Source organism: Sorex fumeus, unplaced genomic scaffold (assembly GCF_029834395.1).
Source record: "Sorex fumeus unplaced genomic scaffold, SorFum_2.1 ptg000039l, whole genome shotgun sequence".
In the NCBI taxonomy this organism is placed as follows: Eukaryota; Metazoa; Chordata; class Mammalia; order Eulipotyphla; family Soricidae; genus Sorex; species Sorex fumeus.
This window is the reverse complement of record NW_026606096.1, coordinates 31,415,131-31,429,139: the sequence shown is the minus strand read 5'-3', so window position 1 is coordinate 31,429,139 and position 14,009 is coordinate 31,415,131. Positions and strand designations below refer to the sequence as shown.

Sequence of the window (14,009 nt, the reverse complement as noted above, 5' to 3'; positions counted from 1 at the left end):
ATTTGCACTGCAGAGTAAGCAGATTTTTTTTGAAGGGGAGGGGGCTTTTTGGATCACATCTGTGTATTACTTATAACATATGTATTTATCAGTATTACTTATTGTCTTTTTTTTTCCATTTTTTCTTTGGTTTCCTTCTTTCTATTTAAAAAAAATTCTTTTTATTGCCCATTAATGCTCTAAAATGTATTTCAGGTACAGCTCTAGGGTGGCTGTATAAAGTCAGATCTCACAGTTTCAGAAGAGAAGCCAGAAGATGCTTCAATAAAAGAGGTCAAAAAAGAAAAGAAAAGAAAAAAGCCCCAATAAATAGAAGTAGCTTAAAAGGAAAAGGAAACTTAAAGCTTGACTATAAAATGATTGCAAGGCCTTTAAAAAAAATTTCTGCATCACTTGCTTGCAGTGTCTGTCATCCCAGAATGTAGCTTAACCCTCTGAGGATGGACCATGTATCCGGCACTACCCCCCCCCCCCCCCCCCCCGCCCAGAGTTCCAGTCTCAGCTCTGCAGAGGCCCCTTCCCTTTCCACCCACCCACCCCCCACCCCCTGCCTTCACCCAGGAGCTGCCATAATTTCCAGTGCATCAAAGTTGGTTTGGTGAGGGTTTCACACTTAGGTTGCAGCTTTCACGCGAGTGAAACCATCCTGCCTCTTCCTTCCTTCCCGTGGTCTCGTCGCCTCCAAGCCCAAGACCCTTTTCTCCTCAGGATGCTACGCTGCTTTTCCTTTCCAGGTGGCTCAAGCCTGCGTACTCCTTACTGAGCCTTCAGTGTCTTGAGTGGACCGGGAAAAGTCGATCCGTCAAATTATATTATAAAACAACCTGTGTTATCCTTCGTTAAGGTGAATAGTTGGAAATATACGCAATGCAGACACATGCATATGCAATTTAAAGATTTTCTGTAGAACCTGAGAAGTTATTGACAGCGATTGGGGTGGGTGGGGGGAGTGGATGCAGTCTTTTTCCAGTATTCTGTGGGTGTTGATAGCTGCTGTTCCTGGAATAATAATAACTGGGAGTTATTGGGATGGTACATTTTTGGTCCGTTTGTATTTTTTTTTTCTCTTTCACCACTGACTACAACATGCTTGAATTTGCACTGGAGAGTAAGCAGCTTTTTGGGGGGGGGGGTTGGGTCATATCCAGTGATGTTCAGGGGTTATTCCTGGCTCTGTACGCAGGATTCACTCCTGGTGGTGCTCGGAGAACCAAATGGGATGCTGGGAATTGAACCCAGGTCCCCGCGTATAATGCAAATGCCCAACCTGCTGTATACTATTGCTGTGGCCCCTTAAGCAGCTTTTCAAGCTCTTTCTCAGAGTGTGGCAATGCCCTTTAGCCAGACCCCTCTCTCGGTTGGAGTGTCTAGAGGGACGGGCTTTGGTCTGAAGGACTCTGCTGATGGGGGGTGGGGCAGGCTGAGGGGAAAGGCCTCTGTGTGGCCTCTGGTAAGGAAGCCTTGTTGCTGTGGGCAGAGGAGGAGGTACTCGACCCCCTTGATCAGTGCGAGATGTTCGTTGGGAAGCATTTGTACCCTGAAATTCCTTGGGGGAGGGTTGGTTTGATTGCATCCACACTACCATCCTGTTCTGTCCTTGGAGAAGGTGAACACCCTCTTTTCCTCCCACAGAAATGGGCGTTGGTATCCAGGCTTCCTTTCTCTGAACCCGTCCGAGTGTGCTTCTGTGGCAGAAGTGATTTTTTAAAATTGATTTTTATTAAAAACATCGTGATTTACAAAGTTGTTCGTTATACAGTTGTTCCAGGCATTTAGTGTTCCAACACCATCCGTGTGACCTTCCCTCTACCAGTATCCCCTGTGTCCCTCCCAATCTCAACCTGTCCCCTTTGACACATAATTTTTATTGCTTTGTCTAACAGAAGAATTCACTTTTGACCCTGGTGTGACAAGACAAACATTTTTTTCCATGCTTCCTCTCAGAACCCTTGTTCTGGGGGACACCAGCTATGGGGGTTGGAGGGAGACAGACATTGGGCTCTCCCAGAGACTGCCACACACCTGCCTGGTATTGTGGGAGCTGGCAAGATAGGCCCAGTCTGGCCTCACTTGTTGTCAGCCTTGAGTCCCCAGCATCTGAAGACACAGTTCCCCCAGATCCCATCAGGCCAGACCACCCCAAGTGAGGCTTTAGATCTTTGTCCCCCTGACCCTCTCCCCACTGAGGCCACCCCTTCCCTTAGGCCAGGCCTGAGCGGAGCCCCTCTGGGCCAGGTGATGGTTAGGGCAGCTAAGGGAAGGACTGTCCTGCCTTGTGTGTATGAGTCCCTGAGTTTGCTCCTGAGCACTGCGAGAGCCCAAAGTACTTGTGGGTGTGGTCCTGCAGGTCCCCTTTGGCTGAGTTTTCTTAGTCATGGCCCTTGACTTACCCCCATCCCCCCACTAACACTTGAGCTGAGGAAGGTTTTTATTGCCCCCCCCCCCCCCCCCGCCACACACACACATTGAGCTGAGGAAGGTTTTGTATCGGTTTTGGGACTTGGGGGCCACACCAGACTTTGCCCAGGGTTTGTCCTGGCTCTGTGCTCAGCGTGGTCACTCCTTGCAGTACTCTGCGAACCAGCTATAGTGCTGGGGGTGGATCCAGGGTCAGATGTATGTGGCATGAGAGCCTGAACCCCTATTTTCTGTTTGTGGGCCCCACAGACAGGGATAGTACAGTGGGTACAGCTCTTGTACCACCAGGAGTGACCCCTGAGTGAAGAGTGGGGAGTAAGCCCTGAGCACCGCCCCGTGTGGGCGTAGATGGCCCCACCCTCCATCCCCACCCAAGAATCTCTTCCCAATATATTTCTGTGAGATGTGTCGGTGGAGGTCGTCACCTCATGTGTACAACTGTCAACCAAGTCCTGGAAAGGCCCAGGTGCCCAAATCTGGATGCCCCTGTGGTACCGTGACATCGTGTGGTCTGGGCACCAGCCATTTCACTGGTCTTGAGAGGAGGCGGGGGAGGAGAGGGGAGGCTGGGCAGCCTTATCTCCTGTAAAGAGCTTTATTTTCCGCCTGCGTGTTTATTCAAGAAATACCACTTGTGGGGCTGGAGTGATAGCACAGTGGGTAGGGTGTTTGCCTTGCACTCAGCCAACCCGGGTTCAAGTCCCAGCATCCCATATGGTCCCCTGAGCACCACCAGGAGTAATTCCCTGAGTGAAGAGCCAGGAGTAGCCCCTGTGCATTGCTAGGTGTGACCCGAAAAGCAAATAAAATAAAATACCACTTGTATTTCTTACCATTTTTGTATCAATACATTTGTTTAATTTTTTTAATAAACTTTCTTTTTAATTTTTTTAATGAAACACCGTGAGATACAATTACAGACTTATACAATTGAGTGATTACATTTCAGTCATACAGTGGTCGAGTACCCATCCCTCCACCAGCGCCCATTCTCCACCACCAATGTTCCCAGTGTCCTTCCCGCCACCCTCATCCCATCCCCTCCTCCCCCCGCCTCTCTGGCAGGCACATTCCCTCTTATTCTTTCTCTCCTTTCGGATGTTACCGTTTGCAATACAGTGGCCGTCATGTTTGGTCTATAATCTACTTTTAGCACGCATCTCCCATCCCAAGCGAGCCCTCCAAGCATCCTTTGCTTACCAACAATACATTTAGGTGAAAAAGTTATAATCAGGGCACACTGAAAAATCCCAAACTATCTCTCTGGGGTTCAGAGTGGTGAGTGAATAGGAGTGGTTGACTCCTCCCCCGACCATGTGAATCAGCCACCTGCAGATTCTGTTTTTACTGTAGATGTTTTCTTTTTCCTGTGAGCTAAAATGAAGAGGAAAATAAAGAAAAGTGTTGAGCCATCCCTTAATTGGGGCATGCCTTGGGGCGGCCACTCTTGAAAAAGAGTTGAAGATGATTTCGATAAATGCAGTCCGATATGTGCCTGCGAGAGAGACTTTCTCCTTGGTGCCTAAAATCCACACGTTTCCTTTTGGAGAATTAATAGGTCCTGCTGTAGCTCTCTTCGTTCGTGAAAAACGGGCATGCCAGCTTCCTAGAGATCGTGCCTCGCGTTGGGGAGTTGAACAAGGCGTCATGTGATTCGAAAGTCTCATGAGCTGATGAGTTCATTCCCAGCGTGCTCATGTATATTCAGGTTCAAGTTTCAGTGGTGACCTTGAGGCAGGCACTTGCTCTTTTATTTTTTTTTTAAGTGAGTTTAGCCCTAAGATGGGGGTGGGGGGTGTCAGTACGCCCTTTGTGTATTTTCAGGCCTGTGGGGACCACAAGGGGTTTGTGCTTCAGATGCTGCTGTAGGATCAAGTCATCTCTGGAGCTTGAGTTCCAGAAATAGGAAACTTGGAAAAGGAGAAAAAGCACCTTGGAAATGGCTGGACACCAATAATAAAAGAGGAAGAAGAAGAAGAGGAAAAGCAAATGAAATGATGGTTGACATAGTATCTGTTTTCCAAATGGTGTTTTCCTGTGTCCGGGCTGATAATATGTCAACTAGGGGTTGCATACGAGGAGAGTGAAATGTGGGGTGGGGTGGGGGGTTGGGGGTAGGGGTTCGGGTTCGGGCAAGGGAGGATTTTTAGCTCGGCTTGACTTTTCTAAGCAGTGAAGAATATTTGTAGACATTTGGGCTGTGAAAGTCAAAGTTACAGCTGTGTTTGGGTAAGTGTTTTCTTCTGACTTGGAAAGTGTGTGCTGCGCTTCCCAAATGTTTGCAGGTGCAAATTGATAAAACTGCACCTGGAGTGTTTCTAAAGGTTTGCAAACCAGAAAACAACGTTTCCTAATTGGGAATGTACGTTCCCACTGTGAATGGGAGAGTGACGCAGCTTTGGCTTAAACAGAGGTTCACCTTATGTAGTAGGGGAGAAAGCACTTTCGTGAGCCTTCCGAAATGTGTGTCCTGCCATTCAGCCCTGGATGGGCGATCACTTGCTTATTATTCTTATTGAAACTCGGGGCACTAATGTGGCACCCACACTTGGCGCTCTTGCAGATTCCGTGGCCATGGGGTAGGCAACTGTGAACAGTTCTGCGTGTTCCGTTTTGTGAACGTCATGGATACGCTCATGGCCATTCCCTGGTGATCCCCAAAGAGCATGTTCTGCAGGGGTCCTTGTGAGCCTGGAAATGCTCCAGTGACTAAAGAGATACGTTTCCAAAGAAAAAAAACACGGAATTCTGTCTATGATTGGCTACCTTCACAGCGGGTAGGGCGTTTGCCTTACAAGCGGCCAACATGGCCGACCCGAGTTCGATTCCTCCGCCCCTCTCGGAGAGCCCGGCAAGCTACCGAGAGTATTCGATATGCCAGACACAGTAACAACAAAGTCTCCAATGGAGACGTTACTGGGCCCACTCGAGCAAATCAATGATCAACGGGAGGGCCTTTACCTTTACCTTTACCTTTACCTCCCAATGTGTATATTTTATCTTCCTCTTTCTTCACCCCTTACTGTAAACCAAAATGGAAATAGACTTTTTCGGGATGTGCACGGGCTGTCCAGGCGGATGGTGCCCCCCCCTTCTCTGTACCCATTCCTCCCCGAGGCCCCTCATAGGCTCTCCTGTGGCCGCCTGCGGAGAGAGGACTCAGGCTAACCAGGCAACTGCACGCCTCTGGTTCCCGGAAGATCTCAGAGCAAAGCACATGGAAAGGTTTCAGGTCTCTGCCTGTGGGGAGGGCCGTGTCTAAGGATGGTCTGTTGGCAGGGCTGGAGTTGTAATGCAGTGGGTAGGGCATTGACCTTGCAAGCTGCTGACCCAGGTTTGATACCCGGCATCCCATATGGAGTGTTGCCGGGCACAGAGCCAGGAGTCAGCCCTGAGAACTGCTGGGTGTGATACCCCTCAAGGAAAAAAAAAAAGATTATTGGAAAGAGGTCAGAGCTAGTGGGATGGGAGCTAGCAGTTGGCTTGGAGTCCTCGGCCTTGGTGTGGAGGCCTTGGGCTTGAAAGGGAAGCCGAAGTTTGCCAGGGCCACCAGTGTGATTAAGAGCAAATCATTAACCACAGGGACCTCAGTTTGTTCAGCTGTGAAATAAAGGTTGGCCCCATGTGATAAGTAAGAAGATTGTTTCCAGCTCAGATTCCGACTTCTCAGAGATTAGGAGTTTTGAGTGAACCAGAGCAAACCTGGGGCCTTGAGGTAGTTCTAGAACCAAGCTCGAATTCCACCCAGGTTTCCTTTCCTGATAATCAGCTGTAGGTCAGTTTGCTCAGAAAGACTCCTACTTGTCCGGGGGTGTGGGGGGTGTGAATTCCATCAGACATGTGGGGAAGTGCCCAGGCCCTGGGGAGGTGTCTAGGTGCCGAGAGCCGAGTGAGCCAGCAATGAGGGGGTCTAGGGAAGCGAGTCGCCTGCTGGCCAGTCCAGACCACTGCCCCCGAAACGCGTATGTTCACAGAGCCAGGCAGGAGTGCCATGGGGCTATTTTGGTAATTAGGTGTTTCACTGGGGGCTGGTGCAGACCTGGTGATGCTTAAGGACGCTTCCTGACTCTTCGTGCAGGAGTAATCGGTGGGGAGGTGGTGCCTGGGTGACTTCATGCATTGCTAGGGATTAACCAGGGTTAGCTGCATGAAAGGCAAGTGTGTTAACACCCTCCCTCCTTTTCCCTCCTCTCCCCTCCTCTCCTCTGCGTTGGCCCTGGCTTCTGTCAAAGTCTAAGGGGTGTAGGCATCTATTTGCTGGTCCCTCGGGCTGTCCCTCTGTCTCTCTGCGGTTCCGTGTGAGCAGATGCTGTCGCGGAGGAGGCCTCTCCTGCTCTGAACGGGCAGCGTTAGAGATTGGGGAGGCCCAGTGACCAATAGAGCCCCGGAGGAGTCAGGTTCAAAGTCAAGCGCTTGGCCACGTGTCCGGCGCCTGTCAGATCCCCAGTGGTCGCAGCTGATGGGAAAAGACAAGCGTGTGAGTCATCTGTCCAGCCCTGTAAAGGCCAGCGGGCTTACCCGGAGAGACAGCGTTCTAAAAATGAACGTCCTCATCCCTTCTCATCCCCTGCTCTGAGGTTGACTCCTGCAGCTGAGCCCAGTGCTGCAGGTCAGCGCTGAGGGCTCCCCTAAAGAGGAGGGGACCCTCCCCTCCTCAGGAGTGTGTCCCAGGTACTGTGAGGGCGGCGGCCCGGGTATCTCCACAGTGGCCCCCAGAGCAGAGCTCGAAGCCCTCGGGGGAGGGTCCTGTGCAGTGGTGACTCCTGGAGCAGCAGCTGGTGTGTCACTGGCACTCAGAGAGGCAGTGCCAGACTCATACTGGTGTGGCCTCGGGGGCCTGAGCCAGCGCTTGTGGGCTCGCTGGCTTGTGGGCTTCTGTGTTGTCATCGGATTGGCTGCTTTGGAGCCTTTGCTGCTTGTTGCAAAGATGTAGGTGCAGGAAGACAGTTTCTACCCTGGGGAAAAAGAAAAAAGAGTTTGGAATCAGTGGGGTTGCTCTACTTCCTGGTCTAAGGCCTCAGCCTAATGGGCTGTGCGTTGGAGGGATTGAGGCCTGTTTCATCAGTGTTATTGACAGGAGGGGTCCAGTGACTAATACACTCGTTGATTTGCTGGTTCCTGGGTGCCGGGAACTATATGATGCTTTTTTGTAAGTTTTCTCTCATTGGATCGCCGTAATTGCTTGAGGTGTAGTTGTGTTGGTCCTCCTTATGTAGACAAGCAAGCAAGGTATATGATTTTAAGGAATATTCCAAATCAGGAACTCAATGAGGCAGCACCCAGCCTTCCTCAGTGGGCATCTGTGCTTTGGCACTAACCGTGAACTCTGGACGTAGGTGATTTCTTTGACTTACCAATGCAGTAGGGCTGGTTGGTCTTCAGAAATTTAGAGATGTGTCCCACCTACTTAGGTCTCACAGAAGTCCAGGGGATTAATTTATAGGGCCCAGTACCTTTTTTTTTTTTTTTGAGTCTGGCTTTGGTCCTTCCAGCTCAAGTATAGAATAGGATGACTTTCTAAATGTAGCTGCTGCTATATAGTACCATGTGGGAAACTTCACATGTTATACTTGTAGCATTGCAGCAGTGTCCTCCTGTTGTTCATCAGTTTGCTCCAGCAGGCCCAGTAATGTCTCCATTGTGAGACTTGTTACTGTGTTTGGCATAGCGAATACATCACGGGTAGCTTACCAGGCTTTGCCGTGTGGGCGGAATACTCTCGAAAGCTTGCCAGGCCCTCTGAGAGGGGTGGAGGAATCAAACCTGGGTCGGCTGTGTGCAAGGCCAACGCCCTGCCCGCTATGCTATCGGTCCGGCCCATGTTATACCTAGAAGAAAAAATATCAGAAAACCTGAAGCTTAGTCCCAGTTCCCAGCTCGATTTCCTTCTCCAAGTTTTATTGAGAGATATTTGACCCGTTGCATTGTGTTAGCTGGGAGGGTGCAAGATAATGACTTAATAATTGGTATATATTGCAAATGGATCCCCATAATAGTAGTTTTTTTTTTATCTAGAAATTGCTCTTTTTTTCTTTTCTTTTTATTTTTTTGTGGTTGTGGTGAAAATTTTTAGGATGCGTTCTCCTAGCAACTTCCAAATAGCAACAGGATTAATTTAATTTATTTTGGGGACGAGGCCCGGCATGCCGTATTCAGGAGCTGTTCTGGGCTCTGTGCTCAGCAGTGACCCTCGGCAGTGCTTGGGATTGAGCATCTGTAGTGCTCAGGATTGAGCCAGGGTTGGTTGTGGTGGAAGTCCATACCAGGTCCAGGTCGAGGTGGAGAAGTGCACTTGTAAGGCAGGCACCTTTCCTTTCATGCTATCTCTCGAGGCTGCGACAGTATTGCCATCTGTCATCACCACATTTTATATTATGCCCCAGAGTTTAGAAAAGGTAGGAATGGTGCCTTTTGACCACTCTGCCGCACCTACCTGCCTCCTGCACCGCCTCTGGCAGCCACCTTGGGTTCGCTGTACCTATGAGTTTCTTTCTTTTCTTTTCTTTTCTTTTCTTTTCTTTTCTTTTGTGTTAATTTTCACATATTATAAGTGAGGTTGTAAAATTTGCCTTTCTCTAGCTTGATTGCACTTGGCATCCAGGCAATAAAGCCACACCTGGCGGGGTTTCCTGTTTATGATTGAATCATGCACTCCCAGCGATTCTGATAGAAATGAAACACTGTCTGCCATCTTCTGCAGGTTTCTGGAGGTTCAGCCTGGATGCTGCAGACCCGTCGGGGCATTGGAGGCACACCTGGGGGGTCCCTTTTGCTCGACCCTGCAGACTGGGGCCACCCTCTGTAGGTGGGGGAGGCCCAAGAATCCCCAGCATTTGTACCCTTCTGCCAGCCTTCCATCACCCCCCGGGAAAGACTTCGAGGGAGGCTTTGGAGAGCCGGTCCTTGAGATGTAACGGTGGCATCGTTTGTTTAAGCTTTGTGTGTCTTGGCTCTGCCTATTGCTTGGCTGCATATGCAAGTAGCATCCCCGAGGTGTTTGCCCTGTTTGTAAAGATCAAAGATGTAAGTCAGGGAACTGATCTCTGCATGGGTCACGTTTCCTTCCCATAGCTACGGCGAACCCTCCACGATCCCCCCCCCGCCCCACTTTTCATGTCCCCTTCACTACGTTGCACTTTTCAAACTACCTTCCTCCCATTCCCACTGCTGTGGTGACAGACGGCCGTAAATCCGGCCGTGGAGTCATCGTCTAGACAACTGCGGATTTCTCAAGGCAGATCAGTACTTGGCTTGTTTGCCAGAGTGGCTCATTGGAACACGGCATCTGCAGAATATGGTGCTAGCAGGTTACCAGTTGGCGCCCTAAATTAAAATTCCACCAGCAAATATTTGTTCCTCACTAATTCCGATCATAATTTTTTTTTATTATTCCCTTTACACATGAGGGGGCAGTGTGGGACTATCAAGCTAAGGCTCTGTTGAAATGGTTTCTTTTTATTAGTATGTAATAGTTTTTAAGTGAGAACTAACTGTCAGACTGTGCGATTAGAACTCCAGCGCGGTGGTGAGTTATTTAGCGGGACACGGGGGACGAGGGCCACCCTGGCTTGAAGCCACGGGGTCACATGTCTGGTTGAGCCACATGCATAGAAGATCAGTTTTCCTTGCGCGACCACGGGGCTTTCACGAGGTACCTTTCATCGGGAGTTTGTTTGTGTTTGGTTTTCATGCTTCCTGCCTCGACCGGAGAATCCTGGGGCTGGGGCCTCCTGAGAGGTGGCGTGCCACGGCTGATGTCTCCCAGTACTGGATGGGAGGCTGAAGGCTCTCCTCATAGGTCTGAAGAGCCAGAGGAATCTGGTGTAAATCCTGGATGAGTTACACAGTTTGCTGTCCTCAACCCAAACAATTGCTAAGCAAAGCAGCAGCCCGTTTTCATAACCGCTGTCACTGCTGATCTGTGGAAGGCCCCTGCAGCTAAACAGGGTCAGTTTCCTCCATGTGGAGGCGTCATTATTAAGAACCCGAAGGGTAAGAAATGAATGAATGAATGAATGGAAGCGATCAAGCACTTTGTGAAAAATGGAACCTGAGAGGCAATTTTCTAAACACAAGCAGCTTTCAAGTGTGTAAAAAATATTTGCAGTTGTATGTTGCTGTTTATATATAGTTAGGAGGAAAAAAAAAATCAAGACCAGTTGGCGTAAATAGAACCCGGTGTGTGAGATTTCACGGGTATTTGTTTTGAATATTTCATCCAGGAGACTTCGATTGAGGATAATGAGCAGGCGAGGGTCGTCTCCACACGGGCGGGCGACACAATCGCATTTGGCGTGGCGGGGGAGTGGATTTACTATGGACTCGACGTGGCTTTTCCTTGCTTTGAAAAGTGAAGTTTTAATTTGCCATCTTCTGTTAAGCATGGCAAGGCTCACAATCTCTGCCTAAGATCCAGAGGAAGGGGTCTTGGGTTCTTGCCCATTGAGAACAAAACCCAAATCAAACGTTCAATGCTGGTTTCCTGTGGTAAGAGGAAAGTATGTGTGCATGGGAAACAATTAATGTCCTCTCTCTTTGCCGGCAGATATTTAGGACCCTGCCTGACGCCACATTCCCAGATCCTGTGCCCCCATCAACGTCACCTCCCAACGCTCCTCCCAGGCAATCCAAGCGACAAGGCCAGAGGACGAAGAGGCCCGTAGCTGTCTATAATCTTTGTCTTGAGCTGGAAGATGGTAAGACGCTAACAACAGCTTTTCTGCTCCACACAGTTGTGGTTATGGATGACGGTTGGACTGTCTGTGTTCATGGCTTTTTCCATCCTTTGGGCCTTTCTTTCTTTTCTCCTGTAGATTATGATTGTGTGAGATTAACAGGGTGGGTGAGGTGCGCTCGTCAGGGAGAGAATGACAAGTTTCGGTTTTGTGTTTGCTAGGTTCTTTTTTATTTCGAACAGACAGCTTCAATTTCTTTTTCTGGGAGACGTGTGTGACCTCTGGTGAGGTTACATAACCCGGAGACAAATGGAAGGCGGACTAAAATTAACGCGGATCTGATAGTCGCATGTTAAACACGTCTAGATTAAACACGCACTTCACTGCTGCACTTTTGAGTTGAGTTCTTGAGTTTGAGGGTTTTGTACCTTACTTGCCCTTCTTCCTTTTTTTTTTTTTTTGGGCATGTTTGTTTGGGGGACGCATCCAGCCATGCTCATGGCTATTCTGCCTTTGTGCTCTGACCATCACATGTAGGGCCAGGGTTGGCTGTGCGCAAGGCAAGTGCCTTTTTCTTTCTTTTTAAGTCTTAGACATTTGAATTTCAATCCCCTTTCTCCCCTGCCCTCCACACACACTTTATTCAAACACCATGGTTGACAAAGTTGTTCATGATGATTTGTTACAGGCATTCAATATTCCAACACCAGTCCCACCACCACTGTCACCTTCCCTCCACCACTGTCTCCATTTTTCCCTGCCACCCCTCAAGCTTGCCTCCATAGCAGGCCCACGATAATTTATTTTAAATTGCTTATTATCACTAATGGCTAATGGAATGATTAAAAATACTTCCCTAGAAGAAAATTAGTGAAAATTATCGTATCTTATCATGGGGTTTCTTGTCTGAGGGATTACTAAGATGCTGTTAAAAGTTCAACCTTCTGTCTTCATGTTTTTGTTAGTTGAGATTTGTTGGCCTCTGTGTTCCATCTCATCTGACCTGGTGTGCTGCTACTGGATTGTCAGTGTTGTGAAGTTTAGCCATGTTGCATGGCTGTGAATGTGGCTGCGTGTTCCAGAGAATCCAGAATTTTTAACTGGGCAGTCCAGCTGGAGTTAAACTTTTTTTTTTTTTTTTGCTTATTTTTTGGGTCACACCCGATGATACTCAGGGATTACTCCTGGCTCTGCCCTCAGGAATTACTCCTGGAGGTGCTCAGGGGACCATGTGGATATTGGGAATTGAACCCAGGTCAGTTGCGTACAAGGAAAATGCCCTACCCACTGTGCTATCGCTCCAGTCCCCTGGAGTTAGATTTTTAACTGGGCTGTGTTCTTAAAAAATTTTTGCAGCTAGTTGATCTCTTTCAAAGTTTATTTATGTATATGTATATCTAGAATGAGGCCAGTAGATGAGCTTCCATGGGGCTGGAGGTGGTTCATGGACATGGTTGCTAGGTTTTCCAGAAGTGCAGGGAGGTGAGGGGAGATAGCCCATCCTGACTCCGAAAAGGCCTGGAGTTTCAGCCATAGGAATTTGTGTGCGTGAGTTTTTTGGCAGGTTTACTTCTCTGTGAGCCTCAGCCCTGTGGTGGTGGAGTCCTGCTGGAGACATGGCTATGGCTTTGGGGTGTGGGAACAAGATACTGCTGGGGCTTTGTTTGAGCAGGCACTAGCCCTCCCCTCTCTGAGGGTTCTCAGCTGGGAACAGGTGTCCAAGAAGTTTTTGTGTCTAGTTGATCTCTTTCGAGATTTGTTTATTAGTTCTGGAGCAAGGCCCATAGATGAGCTTACCTGGTGGCAGAGGTGGTTCGTGGGCCAAGGTAAATGCCTTCATGCCTGTACTATCTCTCTGGTCACTTACTCTCCTTAAATGACTTCCTTACCAGGCATCTGATGGATACCCATTTCTTTTCCACGTTACTTTGGGGGCTCAGGTGGAGCGATGTGAGCTGCGGAAACCCTCGCTGATGCCCATTTGCAGGCTCCATCTAGGCTGCCATGGGCCAGCTTGCTGACTTGGGGTGGGTCATGGTCTTTAGGCCTGCAGGACACAGAGCTGTGCATTGCCCACAGATTGTCCTTTTGTCACCTTCTGCTTGTTCCCACCTTAAGAGAGAGTCCCAGGGTCACATTAGTTACTTGCTTTTCTGGTGCTGATATCCCCACAGTGGGCTTGGACCCTCTGAAGAAGTCTCCTGCATTTGAACGGAATCTTCTTCTGCTCCCTCTTCTCTGCCTTTGGCTGTGTTTCATTTGTTAGCCTTTCAGAGCTCCCAAGTCTATTTTGACTGAGAAGTGCAAGATGCCTGTCAAGGTGGGGGGGCGGGGGAGGGAATAAACGCAGAAAGAGCCATGGCACAGCTCTCTAACAAAACGTCTGCATGATTAACACTCAAAGACCCAATGCAGACAGCTGCGGTCTTCGGTCCCCCAACTTCTGGGGCGGGGGCTGATGGGCGGGAGCTACAGTGGACCTCAAAATGGCTTCTTGGAATAACACTGGGAACCTGCTGGAATGCTCTAGATGGGCGAAGGCTTTATCACATGAGTATCTGTTTCACAGTAGGACGCTGTTTTCCGGAGGAAGGGCAGGAATCATGAAAATGAACCTGCAATATCAAAGCTTCCTTTTAGACCTCAGTTTCAACTTTGGAGCTGGACTAACTTGTTTCACCCCTTCCCCCCACCCCCTTACTTTCACTCTTTCTCAACAGAGTTGCTAATGAGTAAAACTGACTGGTTTGAGTTGCACCATTTTTAGATCTCACTTGTCCTCTGGTGGCAGTGTTAGTAAATGGTGAAAGAGGCCAGTGTTGGTGAGTTGGAGAAAAGAGCGGAATTAAGATGACAGAGCTACCTGCAGGGGTTCAGTCGCCCTAGAGCAAAAGTGGATTGACTCTGTTTTCATTA

The 14,009-nt window shown here is 48.9% G+C and overlaps 1 protein-coding gene across 1 annotated transcript in view; it reads left to right on the top strand.

The window, feature by feature from the left end:
• ARHGAP10 (Rho GTPase activating protein 10) overlaps positions 1 to 14,009 on the top strand; it is a 219,264-nt gene that overhangs the window by 164,127 nt on the left and 41,128 nt on the right. The window contains exon 19 of the mRNA XM_056118966.1: positions 10,964 to 11,114. Within this exon, the coding sequence (XP_055974941.1) occupies positions 10,964 to 11,114 (151 nt within the window). The remainder of the gene's footprint in view (positions 1 to 10,963; positions 11,115 to 14,009) is intronic.